Here is a 21,168-nt window from a genome sequence, read left to right on the forward strand (position 1 = left end):
CTGCTGTGAAGTCTGCCTGTGCATGCTGACCAAATATCAAGGGCTCTAGAGGAAGTAGGTGTAGGAAGAAAGGACCAGGCACCCGTCCCCCACCCCACATTATCCCCAGGAAGCCCAGTGCCCCATGCGTATCTGCTTTGTGAGACGAAGCTGGGGACACCATGTACCTTGCCAGTCTTCCCTGTCCCTTTATTTCTATTTCGTCACCCAACTAAGGTATGGAAGTAGCAGGATGTGGTGATGGCTGGCACCATGGGAGGTTGATGACAAAGCAGAAGAAAAATACAGGGTGGCTTTTATTACCCCCATTTTACAGGTTAAAACACTAAATTATGTGCTCAAGGGAACACAGCAAACCATTGGAGAGGCAGCCGATGAACCTGTTTTCCAATAAGGAGTCCCTGGCCCTGGCTATCAGGCTCTAGTTTTTCCTCTCGCCTGAATGTTCAGGCTCTTAAAGCCCTAACCAAAGTGCCCAGGACATAATAACAGGTGGAGGAGCTGGGGTTTCCGGTTTGAGGGAAGAGTACCAAGGCCCCAAGACTGGAGACCCTCCCTTCCCCTGGGAGTAAGGGATCCTGGCCGGTCGTGCCGGGTGTTCCCGACAGTAGCCAGGCGTTTGACCTAAAAGGATTCATCCCACGTGGACTTTTTCTAAGCCCTTTAATGGTCGGAGTTTTCCAAAGGCGGCCAATCCGCTACAGCTTCGCTAATTAATGACAGCCTCTCCTGCCAATCGCCCATCAGAAGCAGCATCCCGCCGCCCAATAGTGGTACGCTGGTGGGTGGTTCTAGCAGTTGCCCGGTGACAGAGTGTTCTGGCGCGCCCCATTGGCTGGATCAAACCCAAGCGAGCCGCTGATAGGCCAGCGCTGCCGGAGGGTTACAATTCAAACGCAGGCGGAAGGGCCCGGGAACCCGCAGTTGCAGCCACGGTCTCAGTGTAGTCTGAGTTCCTGTCTCCCTTCTCAGCGCCACCCGGATGGCTTCCCAGAACCGCGACCCAGCTGCCGCCAGCGTTGCTGCCGCCCGTAAAGGAGCCGAGCCCAGCGGGGGCGCCGCCCGGGGCCCCGTGGGCAAGAGGTGAGTGGTGCGGAGGTAACAATCGCCAGGCCTGGCACTGCCTGGGCCTTCGGTGCCGAGAGCGAAGACTTCCGGGACCCCCATCTCCTCCTGGAACGGGTGAGATATGGGAGGTAGAGGGACATGCCAGGAGCTCGACTGCTCTTAGAGACCCTCCCGAAGGAGGACGGAAGGGGTATGGCCGCTGCCAGGTCCTCCGTCGGTGAACCAAGATGAAGATGCTCCGGGGACCTTCGGTGTCTTGGCTGGAGGACGGCGGGGGAGGGGGAAGGAAGGAGGGGAGAAATTGAGATCCGGCACGGAGAGAGACGCCAGAGAAGCAGACGAGGTTAAGAATAAGCCAGAGCCGTCCTGTGGGAGCCTGGAATTAGGGAGGGTGAGGAGGACTCACTACGACCCTCTTGTGGAACTGGGGGTGACTGTGCCCCCAGCTGAGTCCGACTTCAGGGTAGAGGGAGGCCTCCGTGAGAGCTGCTCCAGAAAGATTGGGGTGGGAGGAGATGTACCACCTGGAGCCCTGACCCATCCAGACTCCCAGGTGACCCCGAGTGCTCTTTTTGCAGGCTACAGCAGGAGCTGATGACGCTCATGGTGAGTGACTGATGCCCAGAGCCCCAACCAGTTGCCGCCCTCCCACCTCCCAGTCACTTATCAGTAGCCTCCTCTCCTACATCAGGCTCTGCGATAGACATGGGGGTAAAAAGATGAGTCCAGCTTGTTCTCTTCTGGGAAGAAGCTAATCCACCTCACCTACACACCTTTTCTCCGGAGAGTCTCTACTCCCAGTCCCATCTTCCCACAATAAAGTTATCCCTGAAATACAGCTCTCATACAAGGCCCTCCCCCTGCCCTGCCTGGTCCTACTTCCCTGCCCTAAGGTTTATCCACACCCAGCTCTCCATCCTTCTTAATATTTCTAATCCTGTCGTACCTCAGAATGCTTCCTTCCTGGACGATCTCTTCTACGTTAACCCTGGATATTCAAGTCAAATCCTTCAATGACCATATTGTTTATGTTCGCAGTCCGTGAATAGTCTCTACGTTAACCCTGGATATTCAAGTCAAATCCTTCAGTGACCATATTGTTTATGTTCCCAGTCCGTGAATAGTCTCTGGGCTTCGTATGTAACCAGCACTCAGTAGCATGTTGAGTTGAATTCCCAGCAGCCAGCATTGTGGTTACAGAGCTGCCTCCTGCTTCCCTGCACAACCCCTCCCTTCTTAGCTTGACAATGAACCTCCATCATCCCAGTACTCCCCGGAGAGGCATGCTGAGCCCCGAGGATATAGCCATTTCCTCAGGAAAGCCTATCCATTTGGCCTGGTTGCTTTATTTTGGATCAAAATGTGATGAGGTTAAGGAGAAAGGGTTCACCCACTGGCCCCCCAGGAGCGTACGCTTCAGCCCAGCACGTGTTGTGTTTCCTCCCCAGATGTCTGGTGATAAAGGAATTTCTGCCTTCCCTGAATCAGACAACCTTTTCAAATGGGTGGGGACCATCCATGGAGCCGCTGGCACAGTAAGTATAGGGTTGGGGTAGGTGAGTGTGACTTAGCTGAGTCTGGGGAGAGGTGGGAGGTGAAATCCAAGTGCCGGGTCTGCTTCAAGTCTTTTGGCTGACGGGACACTCCCCTGTGCCTGCTCTCGTGCCCTGAGCCTGTGGCCCTGATCTCCCTCTCTATAGTAAGAGGCTGTGTTTAAGGCAGGGCTCTCCATCTTAGATGCTGACAGGGGGCCAGACAGCAAGGAAAAGAATGAAGGACAATTGAGGACTTAAGGCCAGTGGGCCTTAGACCAAAGGATCACTGATGACCCCAGTGACCAGATATGAGAGAAAGTACCAGACCAGTTTAATGCTTTCTCTTCTGTCAAGTCCCAGACAAACTCAGGGGTCCTGGCAAGTCCCTTATGTGGGGCTTGGGCTGGGAACTGAGGCTCAGGGTGGAAGGGTTACTCCCTGAATCTCTTTCTCCAGGTATATGAAGACCTGAGGTATAAACTGTCCCTGGAGTTCCCCAGTGGCTACCCTTACAATGCACCCACGGTAAAGTTCCTCACGCCCTGCTACCACCCCAACGTGGACACCCAGGGTAACATCTGCCTGGACATCCTGAAAGACAAGTGGTCCGCCCTGTACGACGTCAGGACCATCCTGCTCTCCATCCAGAGCCTGCTCGGAGGTGACTGCCGAGTCCGGCCCCTCCCCTGCAACCTGGGAACCTGTCAGAACTCCCCCAGGCGGCCTCTTCTACCCGCACCTGACCGTCCTCTTTCTCTCCACCTGCAGAACCCAACATCGATAGCCCTTTGAACACACATGCCGCTGAGCTCTGGAAAAACCCCACAGGTGAGTCCTTTGTCCTTCTCAGGGCACCAGGCCATCCCTCCCCAACCTTCAAAGCCTCCCTCAAACAACAGAAGGATTCCAGTGACTTGGGAGTATGTCCTTGGGGGGCAGGTAACCCAGTTCCACCTCTGCCTTGGTGTTTCTGGTTTGCCTGTTTGCTATAGAATCAGGAAGAACCAACCCTTTCCACATTAATGTAGGTTGGGGAGGCTTTTTAAGTAGAAGGCAAAGCTTTGTGCAAATGACTTGCTCGCTAAGGGCCCCTAGTCCCCTCCCCGGCCTCCCTGGAAACAGAGTCCGTCCAGGAGTCCTGGCTGGGTGGGCAGCAGAGGGTCAATCTGTTGTGCTGGGAAGCCCCTCCCCAAACTCCTCCCACATTTATATCCTTGCTGCCCTCTTATCCACCTTAACCCCTGTGCTCATCACTCACTGAGACCTGCCTGTTCTCTTCCAGCCTTTAAGAAGTACCTGCAAGAAACGTACTCAAAGCAGGTCTCCAGCCAAGAGCCCTGACCCAGGATGTGCAGCTCTCCTTCTGTTGTCTTTTTATATTTTTTCCCTTAGATGGTCTGTCCTTTCCTCGATTTCTGTACAGGACCCTGTATCTTATCTGTGGTGTCATTTTTGTTTTGTTTCTGTTTTTTAAATTAAGTGTCTGGTTAAGCCCTTGTGATGAGTATATTAAATAAATACATTTTGGGGTTTTTTAACAAGTAGCTGTCTTGTAGTTCCCCTAGGGTTGGAAGTGCGCAGGGTCGGCAGAGGTCAGGTGTAGCATCTGGGTTCCTGCCCTGCCCCTCCACCCAGGGAGTAGGAGCAGCGGATAGGCTGTAGGGCTGCGCAGTGGGGTGACAGGATTTGCTCCGTTGCGACTTTAGTTGTTTTATGGCTCTGCATCAGTTTCCTCATCTATAGAATGGGTGTCACAAAATGCCGATTTCTGGGCGTTCCCTGGCGGTCTAGTGGGTAGGATTCAGCGCTTTCACTTCCATGGCCCAGGTTCAATCCCTGGTCGGGGAACTGAGATCCCATAAGCCGTGCAGTGCAGCCAAAAATATAGATAGATAGACGGATAGATAGATAGATAGATGAAAATTAATTTAAAAAATAAAAAACAATAACAAAATGCCAATTTCTGTGGTGTGGTGACATGCACCAAGAATGTTAGCAAATACAGGAGTTGTCCCAGGTGTGTTGCAGATGAGGCTGAACCAGACATTAGGCTGAAACAGCTAGAACTGGAGAGAGAGAGAGTGAGAGAGAGAGTGTGTGTGTGTGTGTGTGTGTGTGTGTGTGTGTGTGTGTGTGTGTGTGTGTGTGTGTTGGAGGGGGGTATCAGCCACCTACTTTCTGACTGTAGATGTTTGACCCTGAAAAAGGAGCAAGAGGACATTCAGGTGATCCTACAGCAGGCCCAGGGACTGCAGAGACAGCCAGGGGAAGCCTTCTGGACTGAGGTCAAAACTCACCCCTTGCCCCAGGTCTCCCATAGATGGCTCCATGCTCCACAGGCACACGTTCACCTCCTGCTTCATCTCCACCAGCAGTTCCTCTGTCTGCTGCACCACTGACCCAGCCAGCCCCCGGCCCCTTGGGCCATCTTTCCACTGGCCTGCCACAGGCCTTTGGGCCCCTGGGAGGAAACCCCTGTGCCAACCAGCTGGGTCCAGGTAGGCTGAGGTGCTGGGCCCAGCCCAGGTCCTGCAGGAAGATCTAGGTGACACACCCAGGTGCGCTCCAACAAGGCCTGAGTGTTGGCTACTCGCCCAACCTGGTCAGCTCTGCCTGCAGCTGGTTGTGCAGGCCTGGGGGGAGGGGGAGAAGACAGCAAGGAGGTCATCAGGAAGGTTCTCACCCACACTTTCCTCCTACTCCAGCTAGCCCGGACCCCTGTGCCCCCAGCAAGCAGCCACATGTGGAATTGGGTTGGAGTTGTCAGGTCTGGGACTAGAACTTGGATGTCCTCTAATCAGTTCCTTCATCTCAGACTGTGCTGTTGGCTCCCTCCTTGGGGCTTGGACCAGTGTTGCTCAATCTACTGTGCATGTGAATCTGCCTGGGCAGGGACTTCCTGGGTGACACAGTGGTTAAGAATCCGCCTACCAATGCAGGGGACACGGGTTCGAGCCCTGGTCCAGGAAGATCCCACATGTCGCAGAGCAACTAAGCCCGTGCACCACAACTACCGAGCCTGCGCTCTAGAGCCTGAGAGCCACAACTATTGAGCCCGCGTGCCACAACTACTGAAGCCCATGTGCCTAGAACCTGTGCTCCGCATCAGGAGAAGCCACCACAATGAGAAGCACTCGCACCGCAACAAAGAGTAGCCCCCGCTCGCTGCAACTAGAGAAAGCCCGCACGCAGCAAGGAAGACCCAAGGCAGCCAAACATAAATTAAAAAAATAAATCTGTCTGGGATCTTATTCAAATACAAATTTTGATTCAGTTGGTCTGGGTGGGGCCTGAGGCTCTGCATTTCTAATCAGCTCCCAGGTGGTGTCATTGCTGTGCTCTAGTTAAAGGTATAGAGCAGTGTTCTTGAGGTGTGGTCCTTCCACTTTTAACCTGGAACTGGTTAGAAATGTAAATTCTTGGCCCCAGTAAGCTCTCCAGGTGATTCTCTGATGCTCTCTCAAATTGAAAATCACGAGGATGGGACTTCCCTGGCAGTCCAGTGGTTAAGACTCCTCACTTCCACTGCAAGGGGTGAGTGTTCGATTCCTGGTCGGGGAACTAAGATCCCCCATGCCTTGCCACAAGGCCAAAAAAAAAAAAAAAAGAAGGGCTTCCTTGGTGGCGCAGTGGTTGAGAGTCCGCCTGCCGATGCAGGGGACACGGGTTCGTGCCCCGGTCCGGGAAGATCCCACATGCCGCGGAGAGGCTGGGCCTGTGAGCCATGGCCGCTGAGCCTGCGCGTCCGGAGCCTGTGCTCCGCAATGGAAGAGGCCACAACGGTGAGAGACCCGCATACCGCAAACAAATAAAATAAAATAAATAAAATAAAAATTAAAATGCACTGGCATAAAAAAAAAAAAAAAAAAAAAAAAAAAAGAAGACAAACACCAGGCTGGAGGATGTCTGAGATGAGCAGAGCTCAGAACCTGACACTTGGTTCTTAATAAATGCTGGCCAAAGTGGATGTATCTTTGCCTTCCTTAGGAAGCCTCTCTATGTGGTTTCCCGGACCATGGTGTCTGACTCCCCCAGATGGTCACATGACCTACCTGTGTCAGTCACAGAGACCCAACTCTCTACACTGTCGTTCGGAACCAATCAGGGTGTTTCCTGGAATTAATCCCTGCGAGAAAGTAAAATTATTTTACTACTAGGATTGCTAAAAGAGGAGGGAGTCAGTCTGGGCTGCTGGTGGAGACGGCTGAAGATAAAAGAAAGCCAAGCAGAGACAAATAGCTGAGAGAAGACATTGAAACTCTGGCTTCCTGTTCATGTGTTGGCATCCCGGTGTCATGAACCAACAAATCCCTTTTTGGTGTAAGTCAATTTGACTTAGGTTTCTAACACCAGTGCAGTCAGTATTAGAAGGTGTGATGATCATTATTCGCATTCATTCAGTACAGTGGTTGAGTTGAGTGCCCACAAGGTAAAGGCCCTATGTTGGGGGCTGGGGATGAGGCAGGGAGAGGACACAGTCCTGTCCTCAGGGAGGGTGACGTTTAGGGAGTAGATAGGCATGTCAATGGTGTAGAATAAGTGGTGGTTAAGGTAGAAGAGCTGTGTTAGAATTCCTGATCCACCCCTATGTTACTCGTATACACTTGGGCACTTATATTCAACCTCTCTGTAAAATGGAAATATTAGTAGCTACCTCACAGGATAGATGAAGAACCGTAGAACAGTGTCTGGCACATAGTAAGCACTCAATAAAAGCTGGGTGTGGGAATTCCCTGGCAATCTAGTGGTTAGGATTCTCGGCTTTCACTGCCCAAGGCCCGGGTTCAATTCCTGGTCCGGGAACTGAGATCCCGCAAGCTGCGCGGCATGGGGTTGGGTGGGGGGGAGCTGGGTGCTAGGCTCACATGTTGCTGTGAAAGCTCAGAGGTGGGGCGCCTAATGAAGATGAGGAGGGTCAAGGAGGGCTCTCTCTGGAGAAGGAGATTGGGCTGCGAGGGAGGTAACCAGCAGTTAATGAAGCCTTGAGCAGGGCAGTGACGTGGTCAGATTTGGTTTTGGAAAGATCCTTCTGGCTGCCATCTGTCTAGAGAGTGAATGGCAATGATAATGGCCTAAGTTATGATGCTGAGTGGGCTTGGAGAGGAGGGATGAAGTGGTAAGGAGACAAAGTAGCAGGGCATAGTAAGTAAATTAGAGGTGAAAAATGAGCTTCAGAATTTGTGACTTGGGTCTCAACCCTGAGGTGGGCAACACAGGAGAACGAGATGGAGGAGGGAGATTTACTAGTTTAAGGCAGGGCCAGTTTGAAGCACTCAGGACGCCCTGGTAGAATTGTCAACAGGTAGATGGTCTTGCTCCTGTTTCCACCACACAGCCATATCATCTAGGTTGTTATCTACTTGTCTGGGTAATTCACCCCACTCTGCCTGAGTTTCCTCAACCGTAAAATGGAAATAAGGGCATCTGCCCCTGGGGTTGTGAGGATAAATGAGACAACACCTGCACAGCACACAGTAGGCACTCATAGGGATGATTACTACACGCGAGCAATGCTCCTGGCTGGAAATACAATCCAGGAAACGTGAATAAGCCAGAAAGGGGAGAAGAGAACAGGGAGTTGGAGAGGGAGGGCTGCAACAATGACTAAGAGTTCAATGTTTCAAGATGATAATGATATTACTAATAGCATGTATTATATGCTGACTCCGTGCCAGGCTCTGTTCTAAGCACTTTGCACACATTAATTTATTCTCACAGCCCTGTGAGGTAAGTACTATCACTGTCGCCGTTTTACAGATTCGGAAAGGAAGCAGAGAGTGGTTTGTCACCGGCCAGTGAGGATTCAAACTGAGCGTGAGGAAAGCCAAACTACCACTGCCCTTAATTAGCTTTGACCCAACGCTGGCTGTAATTGAGTTGTTTACAAAAGAGGTGTGGGCGCCAGAGTGCAGCCAGTCAGGGCAGGGATCAAGGGAGGACAAGATGGTATCTGAGCTGCGTCTTTGTATCTTGGAGATGGCATTTGAGCTGTGTTGAAGGATTTGCCAAGACTTTAAGAGGAAGAAGGGCATTCCAAGGAGAGAGAACAGCATGAGCAAAGGTTGGAGGGCTTAAAAGTGCACCCCACTTCCACAGCAAGAAGGATCGATTGCCCAGTGAGACTGGAACCTCTCGAGGGAAGGGGTAACTGTGGGAAGGAGGGGGAAGAATTAGGATTTGATTCTAGAAGCAGTGGGGACCCTGGAAGCGCCAGGAGCCACCCAGCCCCTCGGCCAAGTTGCCACGCCTAGCGCCAGCTGCAGATAGACCGTCGCTAAACTTTCGAGGGCATCGAGCGCCACCTCGGGCTCCCGCGACCCGGCGGCCTTCCGCGTCCCGCTGCGTTCGGACCCGAGGACGCTCGGGTGGCTCCAACCGGGGTGGCGCCCTGGACAGTGGCCCAGCCAGGCGGCCCCCGACACCCGATCCATCCCGGTCCTCCCCTCACTCAGGCCACGCGCTTTGCAATGTTTCCTTTTATTCCTTCTAGACACATTCCCAGAAGGGGCCGCGCCTCCCTCCCGGGGCCGGGAGTGGGACCGGGCGGCGATGACGTCCCCACGCCCTAAGGACGCGCGGTCTCCGCGGAGGGGAGGGCCGACTTCTTACTGCACGCCCTCCATCATCTTCAGGAACTCTGCGGGGAAGGAGATGGAGAGGCGGTCAGGGGTCCCCTAGGGGCGAGCGAGGTCTGGCCAGTCTCCGGCCTCGCAGAGGGCGTGCCTTGTCTTTTGTAGATAAATTGCACAAAACCTCCCGGAGGTCCCCCCTACCCGCCCGCAGGGAGTGGGGAGGAGCTTCGCCCCGCCCCGCCCCGCCTTCAAGGCTAGGGACTCCCGCGTGGGCGCCACGCTCCGGGCTCTCCAGCCTGGTTCGCTCTTCCGCTCCTCGCGCTCCCCAGACCCTCACCGTCGAAGTCAATGCGGCCGTCGTTGTTCTTGTCCCCGTCCTTCATCAGGGATTCGAGCTCCTCGTCCGTCACGTGCTCCCCGGAGGCCCGGAAAATCTCAGCCAGTTCCTCAGCATCGATGTAGCCGTCTGCGTTCCTTCAGGCGGAGGGCCAGGGCGGAGTTCAGGACGGGCAGGGGCGACCTGCCCGGGCCACGCCGGACGCCCCCTCCTACATCCCCACCCCGAGAACCTTCGTGCCCTGCTGGCCAGACTCCGCCGGCTCTGCGCCTCGCTCGGCTCCCAGGCCCCCAATGCACCTGTCAAAGATGCGGAAACACTCAGCCAGCTCCTCCTCACTCTTCCCCTTGGCGTCCTCTTTCATCTGGCGCACCATCATGACCAAGAACTCCTCGAAGTCGATGGTGCCGCTGCCTGAGGGAAGCAGGTGGTGAGGGAGCCTGAGCCCTGGCTGCCAGCTCCTCTCCACCACCATCCCATCCCTCGGAGGGCCACCCGCTCACCGTCCTCATCCACCTCCTCGATGATGGCGTCCAGCTCCTCTTTGGTGGGTGTCTGGCCCAGCATCCTCATCACCGTGCCCAACTCCTTGACGCTGATGTCCCCGCCACCATCGGCGTCAAACATGTCGAAGGCGGCCTTGAACTCTGCCAGGGCAAGGAGAGCCGAGGGCTAAGGTGAGCCTGGCTGGACCGTCAGCCTCACGTCCACCCTCCCTGCCTGCCTAGACACCAATCATTGCCCAGCACACAGCCACCCAACGGACTGCCCCCCCACCCCCACTCACCAGCGATCATCTCCTCGCTGAGGTAGGACCGGGCCTCAGCCTGCTGGTCCGTCTGCAGGAAACACAGACCATCAAAGAGCAGAAGGGGAAGCCCTGGAGCGCATTCCTGACTTAACCCCATTCTTCTGCACCCCCGTTTCTGTAAGTGCCCCTTAGTCCTCCGGAGAAAGAGCTCCAAACTTGCCCCCCCACCACCACCGCGTGCTCCCACAGCACCCAACCCCGCTTTTGAAGAACTAGCGAGGGGAATTCCCTCGCGGTCCAGTGGATAGGACTCTGTGCTTTCACTGCCGAAGGCCTGGGTTCAATCCCTGGTTGGGGAACTAAGATCCCACAAGCTGTGCAGCTCAGCCAAAAAGAAGAAGGAAAGAACTAAGGATTATACCCTTCTTGCTTGTCAATCAGAGGTCAATTCAGGAACCCACCAGTAATCTTGGGCAAGTCACTAAATGCACCCCCATCCCCTCATCTCTTCTTAGCAGTTTTTCAGGGATGAGCTGAAATCAGGGGTGTGAGAAGGCTTTGTAAAGTGCCAGAACGAGTCCAACATCATTTTCCAGTTTTCCCTGCCTCCTCGCAATGCCTGGTACTTTAACAGGTGCTCAATAAATGTTTGTTGTCAAATAAATGATAATGCAAGGCAAAGTTACTGAGCACCGACCAAGTGTCAGGCCATAGACCGGGCACTGGGACCCCCAAGAAGTCAGACACATCATCCCTCCCTCCAAGAACTTTCAGAGACAGAGATTGTAAGCTTCCTTGCGACGATTCAGTCATTGGAGTAAATGCCACTCCTGCTGGGCGGAGCATGATGTGGGCCTTGTGCAGGTGATGGTAAGATGGCTCGAAGGAGCTTCCATCACGTCCAAGCCCAGCCAGCTAGCGAGGGGACTTGGGACTGAGGCTGGCAGCGAAGAAGGGCTGAGGCGTCCAAGGAGCTCTTCAGCTGGCTGGCTGCTGGCTGTCCTCCTTGTCACCCTCTTCCTCCCCTCCCCCTCCCCTCCTCCTTGCCTGTGCCAAAAGGGCAGGTTATTTTTAGTCAGGAACTGGGCAACAGCAGCTGTCATCCAGGGTCTAGTTACTCCTTGAAGTGAAGTGGGGAGGGCGATCTCAGAGGAAAAGGACAGCCTCAAATCATAACCCCTCTCTGGGAGGCTGACATCTCTCTAACTCTGCTCTGTCATCTTCGGCCCCTTCTCATCCCCTTGGAGCTCTTGGGCTCCTGCCCCTGAACTGGTCTGAGGCCCTGCAGGCTTCCCATCTTCCAGAGGAGGTTTCCTTCTCTCACTGGCAGGAAGAGGGTTTGGCAAGGCTTCCAGCCCACCCCCACTGCTCACTGGCTTGCTGGGTGACTCCCTCTCCACCATCAGGGTGACAAGCTAAGACCCACTCACGGTTCTCTGACCGACATGGCTAGAAGCCTCAGAAGGTCTCAGGGAACCAGCAAGCCTGGAGGCTCAACCCCTGGAACGTCCCAACTCTCCCCTTCTAAGACAAGTCCGAGGCCTTCTTCCCAACCTTCCTCCCAGACACCAGGGTTCCAGGAGCTTTCATATTCCATCTTCAAACATCCAAGTTACTGCCCCACAGAGCACCCAGATCTGGCCTGAAAGATGCCCAGAAGTGCTCCTGCAAGTAAAAGGATGAAGTCCCTTATCCTTACCATGGTTGCGTGTCACCAGGACTCCTCTGCTGCAGGTCACCTCCTCTGCACTCCACCAGCCAAAGATGCCCTGGCCCTCTGTGGCCCCTAGGATTTGTAGGGGAATCCTCTCCTCCCACTTCCCTGCTCCCCAGGACCGGATGCCCTGGCCAATCAGATCCTGGGGTCAGTGAGCACCCCCCTCTCAGAGTCCTAGCCCATTACCTAATTTAGCCAAGGGCCCTTGCAGAGAAATTTAAGCCTCCGAGCAGGTGGCAGGCCTTGACGTCCTAGATTCTTGTGAGGAGAACCCGCCCCGCTCCACCGCCTTAGTGAGCGCCCCCTCAAGAAGCATACTTGCTCCAAGATGGGTGAGGATGATTAGGATAGAGAAAAGTGAGGCAGCATGGTGGAATGCAAGAGCACAAGCCTTGACGTCCAAAGCCCAAGATCCAATTCCTGTCTCTACAAGCTGTGCACACGTGGGCAGGTGGCGATGCCACTCTGAGCTTCAGTTTCCTTGTCTGTGAGATGGGGAGAGTCATAACCTCCCTCACAGAGAAACCATGGTAAACGGGAGCCCGGGTATATGTCACCAAGCTTGTGCCAGCTACATAGGGTCAGTGCTTGGCAAGTGGAATGTTTTGTCTTTGAATCAGGGTAAGGGGCAGGGGATAGGAGGAGGGGAAAGTGACAGCCACAGTTATTGAACCTCTGTGACTTGCCACACACTGTGCTAAGCATTTTAACCACATGATCTCATCCAGTACTCATCCTGTGAGGTAGCAACTATGATTATTCCCTTTTCACCGGGAGCTTTGTAAATCATAAAGGTCTATAGTCATGTTGGGGATTCTTATTCATACTGACTGAGGGGAAGTTGGGGCAGACTGTCCTCAGGGGACCTGTCTAGAAGGAGAAACATATAGAGGGGTCCAGGAAACAGGGTGTGCACTTGGAGGAGAAAGAAACAGTGAAAGAAGATTCTTCTCTCAAGCTTACCTTCTCCAGGGAAAGGGTTTGGGGGATTCACTTTTTTGGGGGGGAAGGGGGACCGGGGGAAGTTTCTCTAAGTAGGTGCAGGGGCAGCTGGCCCCTTGCTAGAGCTTGAGGAAGAAGTCTGGAGGAGCTCAGCTGGCCATCTGGAGAGTGAAGGAGTGGCCAGATCAAGTCAAGTCCGAGGCGAGCCCACCCCGAGAACGTACAGGGTCCACACGGGGTGTTGCCGGGGACAGACAACATTTATGGACGGTAGCTAAGTCAACAAAAAGAGCCCGGAGATGACTAAACACAGGGTCTGGGGCTAGTGAAAGGGGGCTGGACACCAAGGAAGTCAGATGGACAGTGGCAGCTGGGCTGCCCTCTTGCCCTATACATAGATATTCCCAAGGAAATCTCAGTGGAGCCAGGCCAGGCTAAATAAGGCCTCCCCCAGCCAGGCACAGGCCCAAGGGGCCATGCTCCCCAGGGGATGCCAATTTGGACACAAACATTGGAACCACTTAATCCCTTTGGAACAGAGAGTGTGGAACTTGCAGCAATCCTTTGTTCATTAATTTGTTCTTTCATTTATTCAGGGAAATAGATAAGGTCCAAACTCAGTGTGACCAAGCAAGGTCCCACTCACCCTTCCATTCTCATCCCCTTTCCTCTCCCACCTTGCATGCCGCTCTTCTCTGTTCAGACTAAAATAAAGCTCCAAACGCCACCCTTTAAAGTTCCTGGGCCCTTGCACATGCTGGGTTTTTTCTGCCAGAAACTCCCATCTTCCCTTGTTCACCTGCCTACTTCCCTATCCTCTTTCTCGGCTTTAACAATACTTCCTCCAGGATCCTTCCTCCCCTGTACCCAGGCCAAAGGAGTCCAAGGTGGTCTCCAGTATTTTCCTCAGTCATAGCACTGAACATGCCATGGGATCACGACCTGTTCTAAGTTCCACGGACCAGAGACTGTTACCTGCCTGCCAGTGCGTTCCCCAGCACCCAGCACTTGGCACTTAGCAAGTGTTCAAAAAATAATATGATCTTTGGAAGAATAAGTGAACAGAATGACATCTGGTTCAATATAAGGAGGACCTTTCTAACAGTGGTGGTTGAATAATAATGGGACTGGGCAGCCTCAGAAGGTAATGAGCCTCCTGTTACTGAATGTATGCAAACAGGAGTTTGATGACCACCTCTCAGGGAGGCTGTGGGGAGAGATCCATACAGAGACTAAGAGTAGTGGAGAATACAAGACCTCAAAAGATCTCCTAGTTCTGGCCATGTGTGTGTGGCCCAGGGTAACTTTCCTTCACTAAGCTTCAGACTACCCATCTGTAAAATGGAGGTGCTAGACCAGATTTCGGAGCAACCCTCCTCCAGACCCTCATGGCTCTGACAACCCGTGGTTTTGTGAACACCTGCTTTGCACCCAGACTTGTGAGGCATTTGCCAAAGTACAGGTTAAGATTCACCCAATGTTTGGTGAATGGGTGAGTGCTGAATGAATGAACAAATGAGGTGTGTCTTTGTTGCGCCAACACCCTGCTGGGAAGCTGAATGAAGAGTCATTAAAGCTTTAAGATTACACAGACTTGGCCTTAAATCACAGCCCTCCTATTTCCTAGCTGTGGATTTGGTGAAAGTCTATTTGCCTCAGTTTCTTCATCTTGAAAATGGACCATTCTTGTCCACTAACAGCCTCCTCCCCAGGATGTTGTGAGGGTGAGATGTGACCCCTTGTAAAGTGCCTAGAACAGGTTGGAGGATACAGTGGAACTTCAAGAAATGAGAGCCCTGGGCTTCCCTGGTGGCCCAGTGGTTGGGAGTCCGCCTGCCGATGCAGGGGACGCGGGTTCGTGCCCCGGTCCGGGAGGATCCCACATGCCGCGGAGCGGCTGGGCCCGTGAGCCATGGCCGCTGAGCCTGAGCGTCCGGAGCCTATGCTCTGCAGCGGGAGAGGCCACAACAGTGAGAGGCCCGCGTACGGCAAAAAAAAAAAAAAAAAGAAAAGAAATGAGAGCCCTGCCCCTTCTGCACAGAGGGAGGGCAGGCAGTATGTGTTCCATTCAAAGCTATTCCCACACCCCTCTCTCCTGTGCCCTTTAAAAAGGGGAGGAGCTACCATCAGAGATTTTACTTGTTTGATTGTATAACTAGCAATATCTGCCCTGCTAGGGACTGATAGCTAGGCCTTTTGACGGGAAGGGACAATAAATTCTTGACCTACTGCTGCCCTCTGGATAAAAAATAAAAACACAGCTCACTAGGGGATTTGCTGAGATTACCAGGCCTGCAGCGTGCGAAAAGAACAGGATGTGGAACTCAGGAGACCTGGGCTGCAGGGCCTTACACTCAGAAACCTCTGGCAAGCTGTATGACTTGGGGAAAGTAACTCAGCCTCTCTGGGTCTCAGTTTTCCCCGTTTGCCTATGTCCTATGTGTGAGGCAGGTTCAAATGAGATTGTAAAAGCTCGTGAACACTGTAGAAACAATGATCATTGTGTAACTTATTATCCTCTTAGTCCCTCCTCTGTGCAAAATTCGTACTTAAATTCGTATTAATTGTTCCTGTTTTACATATGAGAAAACCTAGGCTACTCGAGGTCGGAGGTCAGATTTCATCCCAGATCACTCGGCTTCTCTTGGCCTCGGTTTCCTACTGCCGCGTAATGACTTTGGAAAGTTAGAGTGCTGGGTAAAAATTAGGGGATAGATTGGGGCCAGCCTGGGTCTCCGGAGGGTTGGGAGGATTCATGGAGGGTGTAGGCCCCTCCGGATTGGGGACGATCCCTTAGGGGGCCGGGGGCTTGCCCAGGCCTACCCAGGATTCCCAAATCCCTCATGGAGCGAAGGGCCCGGGACTCCCGGGCGCCTCAGGGAGCAGGCGGGGCCGGAGGCGGGGCGGCGGCAGGAAGGGGCCGGAGCGGCCTGGGCCCGGCGGAACGCGGCGGAGCCCGGTTGCCCTCGTCCAGGCACCGCGGGCTGCACGAGAACCCCGGGGAGCGGGGCGCCCCAGAGTGCACCCCGAGGCGCAGGAGGCAGACCCGCGCCAGGGGGTGAAAGAGGAGCCGGGAGAGTCGCGGGACCCTCCACAGGCAGGGGCGGGGCCTCCGCGGCGCCCCTCCCTCCCCCAATCCCGGCCCCGCCCCGCCCCCTCCTCGCGCGGGGCTGGGGTCCGCCTCCCTCCCCAGCCCGGGACCCAGCGTCGCGAGCTCCCCCCGGGGTGCCATGGCCTCGCGGCTCCTGCACCGGCTGCGGCACGCCCTGACCGGCGACGGCCCCGGGGAGGCAGCGGCCGGCCCCGAGGCCGAGCAGTTCCCGGAGAGCTCGGAACTGGAGGACGACGACGCCGAGGGCCTGTCGTCCCGCCTCAGCGGCACCCTGAGCTTCACCAGTGCCGAGGACGACGAGGACCAGGACGACGAGGACGACGAGGAGGCCGACCCCGACCCGCTGCCCGATGGGGACCGGGCGGCGGGAGAAGACGCAGGCGAGTGCGGGAGGATGGAGGCGGGAACCCTGGGGCTCGATTAGGCCTCCACCCCAGCCGCGTTCCCGAGCTGATCCAGCCGAAACGCAGACACTTCTTTAAGTGCCCCAGCCACCCCTTGGCTGTGTGACCTTGAGAGAGTCGCAACACCTCTCTCAGCCAAGTGTCAAATAGGGGAAATCCCTCCCATCCCGGGTGGTTTAGGGCATGATGTGTACAGGGTCTGGGATACAAATGGTAGTAATGTGCTAGCAATCTTTTGGGGGTGGAGATATTTATTTAACATCTACTGTCTGCCGGGCAGGTGTTTGGCACCAGGCCCCCTCTCTGGCCCTCCGTTTCCATTTATGTCAAATGGGGATAAATCCTTTGTCATTTGTTGGGAGGATGAATGAGGTCAGGGCATGTAATTTATGTGGAACCTGGCCCCAGGCCCATCCTGTGCTCAGGCAGAACGGAGTCCCCCACCTGATGGGCAGCGGGGCAGTCAGCTCCTGAGACGGCAGTTGCAAGATTTCTGGAAGAAGTCCCGGAACACCCTGGTACCCCAGCGGCTGCTCTTTGAGGTGACCAGCGCCAACGTGGTCAAGGACCCGCCCTCCAAGTACGTGGTGAGTGAGGGTCCAGGAATCCCTGGGCTGTGAGTCTAGAAGTCTGGCTAAGAGAAAGTAGGGAAAACGCCAGCTTCCTGGGGGATCTGGCTGTGTAGTTATAAATGGCTGCCCCATTTTACAGATGGGGAAACTGAAGCCAGAAAGGGGATGTAACTTGAGCAAATCCTCAGGCAAATGACTTAAAACTTTTTTTGAGGGACTATGGACCTATCCAGTCCTGGTTCTGAGACTAAGAACTAATGTGCGTGTCCCCTGCTCCCTGGGTTTTGCAAATCGTTGCAAGATGCAAGATACACAAGGAAGAATATTATCTGAGTCAGACTTGAGATCAAAGTTGCATTGGTTAGTGGTTAGAAAAATGGGTTTTGGATCCCAGTTACTACCAGTCGTTTGACTTTGGGTGAATTGTGAAACTTTGACGACCCTGTTTCCTCATCTGAACAAGGGGATAATGCCCAGGATTGTCGCAGAAATCGAATGAGACAGTGCATAGAAAGCCCTGAGCCTTGCACCTGGCATCATGAAGTGCTCGATAAAATGGTAGTTCTATTATTATTACTTAACTTTGGGTTGAAAATGTCTGGCCTCTAGGGCCTGTTGTAGCCTCTTTACCACCCAGGAAAGTCAGTTCTCCAGCACCCACACCTGTACAGAATAAGTTTGTCCTAAGGACTGGATTTATGGGATGGGTAGGGTTGGGGTGAAGATCAGTGCCGGGGGGGGGAGGCCCTGATTTCCTGGCTGTGGAAAGGAGAAACACATGGCGAATTCGGTGGTCCCGGTCCTGAAACCCAGCCTGACCTGGCTGGTCATGGCAGCAGCAGCTCCCTGCCTCTCACTTCCCTCCTCTTCACCACCCTCCTCCATTTCTGACTCAGCAGGAGGGGGGCCTGGAGCCCTGTCCCACATCTGGGCTTCTCCACCCCTCTCTGCAGCTCTTAGTGAAAAAAGGGCCATGCCCATGGGGCGACTGCTCCCATTTGAGCAGGGATTGACTCCGATGATCAGATCTTAAGTGGCAAAAGTCCTGGCTGGGGGTCATGCACAGGAAAGGGGCGCCAAGGATCAGTTATCTAGTAGCAGCTGGGAGACAGGGAAGTATGCGGGCAACTCTGGGAAGAGAATGACAGGATAGAGCCAAGTTTGGCCTGGCCCAGGTCTGGGGAAACGAATCTTCTCTTTGTTCGATGGGGACCCTAAATCCTGCTTTAACATCTCCTGGGTGTTAAGAGCACAGGCTTTGGAATTAGGTCGGCCTGGGTTTGAGTCCCAGCTGGGCCATTTACCAGCCGTGTGACTTAAGGGAGGTCTTTGAGCCCTTTGCCCCCCTTGGGGCCTGCTTCCTGAGCTGTCAAACGGAGGTAAGGATGGCTTCCTGGCAGTGCTGTTGTGATGATAAAATAGTAGATGTGAAGAGCCAGGCACAGCACGTGGTGCAGGGTAGGCGCTCCGTTAATGGAGTGACTCTTATTACCTATCTCAGTGGGACAGTATAAGGATCAGATAATGGATCTAAAATGGGTTTTTGTCCAGAAATTACAAATGAAAATAAAAGCTAGATGAGCATAACGGGTCACTATAGACCAGTGCTTCCTGAAATGTGTTCAGCAGAAAATTGGTTCCCTGGAATATCAATAACTGTTCTTTAAAAAAAAAAAAAAAGTTTTTACAGTCAATATGCAATATGTTTTGGGAATGCAGAGTTGAACGAGAGTAAAATAAGCTTCTTTATTGTTAAACTTTTTAATCCTGAATATTAATGTACACTGTGACTCTTCAAGGGAAGGATAGAGCAGGCAAACCTAACTGACCAGGGGTGGCTAGGATATTGGCAGTTTCACAGAACAAATTCGAGAGGGAAATCTCGGTTTGGTGTTAGTATGCTTTCAACATCGAACGCTTGCTAATCCCCCCTTTAGACCTGTTAGCTCAGCATGATTACAGATTAATCCATATTTGGGTTCTCGGACCTGGGGGGAAGCTTAGTGGTCATCTTGTTCAGTGTTTCCCAAACCTCCAGCACCCTCACAATTCTTGTCCTATCTAAATGCTACATGTACCATTCTGTGCTTCACATTTCTCTTCAAATAAACCTATTTTTTAAAAAATAAGTTTAAAAGACTTTATAGCACAACTGTATATGGAAAGGCTCACTTGCCATAAAGAGAAGATAACCATAAAAATAAAAGCAGTGAAAGTGTCATTAAGCCCTGCCTGGATGCTGCTGCCTGAAGAAGGCCCTGACCTGAGAGTCTCTTTCTGGCTCTTTTCTAAAAATGGAGATGAAAAGGGCTTTTTAAAACCAAACTGAGAGCTTCTCAACGTGCAGTCAGAAAGGTTCACAGAGAATTAGTGGGGGCATCGCCTCCTGCCTCTGATTCAGTGTTATTTACTCCAGTACATACCCCCTAAACCACCCAGGTACCAACGTTTGCACACGTCCCACACTTAAGTAAACAGTGAGCTGGGCCAGCGCTCCATTCACTAGAGTCGGAAACGGACCCAAGAAGGGGACTGCCCTGCCTGACATCCCATAGTGAGGGAGCACCTGACCTGAGGTTAGAACTTGGGTCCCAGTGCACTTTTCACACTGGTCGCTACTGGGGCTGTCTGAAAAACTGTGTTCTGGGTCTGGATTGGAATAACCTGGCCAGGGATGTAGGGCTATGTATCCAGAGTGGAATAAAGCTCCAAGCTGATCCTAAAGGTTAGTTAGCTCTAGAGGCCCAAGAGATGGGCCTGGGTTTCGGCCCTCGGCTGGTTTTCCAGAGGGGCTGTTAGAAGAGCTCACTGCCCTATGCGAAGGGAGTACTCCCTAGGAGGGGCAGAGGGGGCGGCTGGACCAGGCGCTGAAGCTCATCTCTGTCTTTTTCTCCCCATGCTGCCTTGGGCCTGGGTCATTTCAGATGAGCCTCAGGTAAGATGAGACTGGGCTCTCCAGCAGCCTCGGGGGTGAAGGGAAGAGGTGGGGGAAGAGAGCTGGAAGTGAGAGGGAAGGGTCCCGGGGACACCCTGCACCTGCCCTGACCCCCACCCTCCCCCGCAGCTCTACACCCTCGCCGTGATGGGCCCGGGGCCACCGGGTCGCCAGCCAGCCCAGATCTCCCGCCGATACTCGGACTTTGAGCGGTTGCACCGAAACCTGCAGCGGCAGTTCCGGGGCCCCATGGCTGCCATCTCCTTCCCCCGCAAGCGCCTGCGCCGGAACTTTACCGCAGAGACCATCGCCCGCCGCAGCCGGGCCTTCGAGCAGTTTTTGGGCCACCTCCAGGCAGTCCCTGAGCTGCGCCAGGCCCCGGACCTGCAAGACTTCTTTGTGCTGCCGGAGCTGCGGCGGGCGCAGAGCCTCACCTGCACTGGCCTCTACCGCGAGGCCCTGGCGCTCTGGGCCAACGCCTGGCAGCTGCAGGCCCAGCTGGGTGTCCCCTCAGGCCCGGATCGCCCTCTGCTGACCCTGGCGGGGCTGGCTGTGTGCCACCAGGAGCTGGAGGACCCTGGGGAGGCCCGGGCATGCTGTGAGAAGGCCCTACAGCTGCTGGGGGACAAGAGCCCCCACCCTTTTCTGGCACCCTTTCTGGAGGCCCACGTGCGGCTCTCCTGGCACCTCGGCCTGGACAAACACCAATCAGAGGCCCGGCTCCAGGCCCTGCAAGAGGCAGGCCTGACGCCCACGCCACCCCCCAGTCTCAAAGAACTACTCATCAAGGAGGTGCTGGACTAACCACACCTAGACTTAAGGCCACTGTGGGGAGAGGCACTGCCCCAGTATGGGAAGTGGGGTAGGGGCGGATGAGGACACAGACAGCATTTGGGAGGTGACCAGGGGTGCTGGGAACCCCTAGAAGTTCCACAAAGGATTTGTAGCAGAGTGAAGAAATGTGCTTCTTCTGTGGAGCTGGGCTCAGGACAAGCTTTGGCTAGGATGGTGCAGGGAGAAAGCCGGGTGCAGCCTCTCAAGCTTATGACTATCTGGGGGCTGTGCCCCAGGTCAGGGTCAATGGTCCCTTTTCCTTGGGCCTCCAAGCCAGCCTGGCTAAGGGCCAGGGACTCTGGCCCAGGAGTCCTGGGGTTGATGGCTGGAGGGAGGGCTGCAGTTCCGGCCCAGGGGGATTAAAGGCCAGCAGCTCCACTGGTAGAAGT

The 21,168-nt window shown here is 54.2% G+C and overlaps 3 protein-coding genes across 7 annotated transcripts; 2 read left to right on the forward strand and 1 right to left on the reverse strand.

Moving 5' to 3' along the window:
• The first annotated feature begins 948 nt into the window (after window positions 1-948).
• UBE2C (ubiquitin conjugating enzyme E2 C) lies at window positions 949-4,350 on the forward strand. 3 transcript variants are annotated; one of them, XM_079718422.1, is made up of 6 exons: window positions 949-1,083; window positions 1,647-1,674; window positions 2,517-2,603; window positions 3,060-3,264; window positions 3,372-3,431; window positions 3,886-4,350. In XM_079718422.1, the coding sequence occupies exons 1-6, from the start codon at window positions 983-985 to the stop codon at window positions 3,942-3,944; spliced, it is 540 nt and encodes a 179-aa protein (XP_079574548.1). In that variant the 5' UTR covers window positions 949-982; the 3' UTR covers window positions 3,945-4,350. The 3 variants fall into 3 exon arrangements, with proteins under 3 accessions (XP_079574548.1, XP_079574547.1, XP_079574546.1); XM_079718420.1 differs by lacking the exon at window positions 949-1,083 and adding an exon at window positions 1,140-1,182; XM_079718421.1 differs by lacking the exon at window positions 1,647-1,674 and having other exon boundaries at window positions 982-1,083.
• A 4,711-nt stretch (window positions 4,351-9,061) lies between these two features.
• TNNC2 (troponin C2, fast skeletal type) lies at window positions 9,062-10,921 on the reverse strand. The gene is made up of 6 exons (XM_079718586.1): window positions 10,685-10,921; window positions 10,300-10,351; window positions 10,016-10,159; window positions 9,812-9,926; window positions 9,513-9,649; window positions 9,062-9,240 (listed from the first exon to the last, which is right to left on the reverse strand). The coding sequence occupies exons 2-6, from the start codon at window positions 10,307-10,309 to the stop codon at window positions 9,209-9,211; spliced, it is 438 nt and encodes a 145-aa protein (XP_079574712.1). The 5' UTR covers window positions 10,310-10,351; window positions 10,685-10,921; the 3' UTR covers window positions 9,062-9,208.
• A 5,231-nt stretch (window positions 10,922-16,152) lies between these two features.
• On the forward strand, window positions 16,153-21,157 carry SNX21 (sorting nexin family member 21; the record flags this gene model as incomplete). 3 transcript variants are annotated; one of them, XM_079719749.1, is made up of 3 exons in its annotated part: window positions 16,153-16,414; window positions 16,847-17,025; window positions 20,075-21,157. In XM_079719749.1, the coding sequence occupies 3 exons, from the start codon at window positions 16,153-16,155 to the stop codon at window positions 20,747-20,749; spliced, it is 1,116 nt and encodes a 371-aa protein (XP_079575875.1). In that variant the 3' UTR covers window positions 20,750-21,157. The 3 variants fall into 3 exon arrangements, with proteins under 3 accessions (XP_079575875.1, XP_079575876.1, XP_079575877.1); XM_079719750.1 differs by having other exon boundaries at window positions 16,868-17,025; XM_079719751.1 differs by lacking the exon at window positions 16,153-16,414 and having other exon boundaries at window positions 16,923-17,018.
• Window positions 21,158-21,168: the final 11 nt, after the last annotated feature.

Source organism: Hyperoodon ampullatus (genome assembly GCF_949752795.1).
Source record: "Hyperoodon ampullatus genome assembly, chromosome: 14".
NCBI classification, from domain to species: Eukaryota; Metazoa; Chordata; class Mammalia; order Artiodactyla; family Ziphiidae; genus Hyperoodon; species Hyperoodon ampullatus.

What these genes read in the sequence shown, in the direction of transcription:
- UBE2C (XM_079718422.1), top strand. Translation starts at nt 983, where the DNA reads ATGGCTTCCCAGAACCGCGACCCAGCTGCCGCCAGCGTTGCTGCCGCC. An exon ending in TCCATGGAGCCGCTGGCACA is followed by an intron (nt 2,604 to 3,059) that starts GTAAGTATAGGG and finishes CTCTTTCTCCAG; the next exon opens with GTATATGAAGACCTGAGGTA. An exon ending in GCTCTGGAAAAACCCCACAG is followed by an intron (nt 3,432 to 3,885) that starts GTGAGTCCTTTG and finishes GTTCTCTTCCAG; the next exon opens with CCTTTAAGAAGTACCTGCAA.
- TNNC2 (XM_079718586.1), bottom strand. An exon ending in TGTTTCCGCATCTTTGACAG is followed by an intron (nt 9,650 to 9,811) that starts GTGCATTGGGGG and finishes CTCCGCCTGAAG; the next exon opens with GAACGCAGACGGCTACATCG. An exon ending in CGGCCGCATTGACTTCGACG is followed by an intron (nt 9,241 to 9,512) that starts GTGAGGGTCTGG and finishes CCTTCCCCGCAG; the next exon opens with AGTTCCTGAAGATGATGGAG.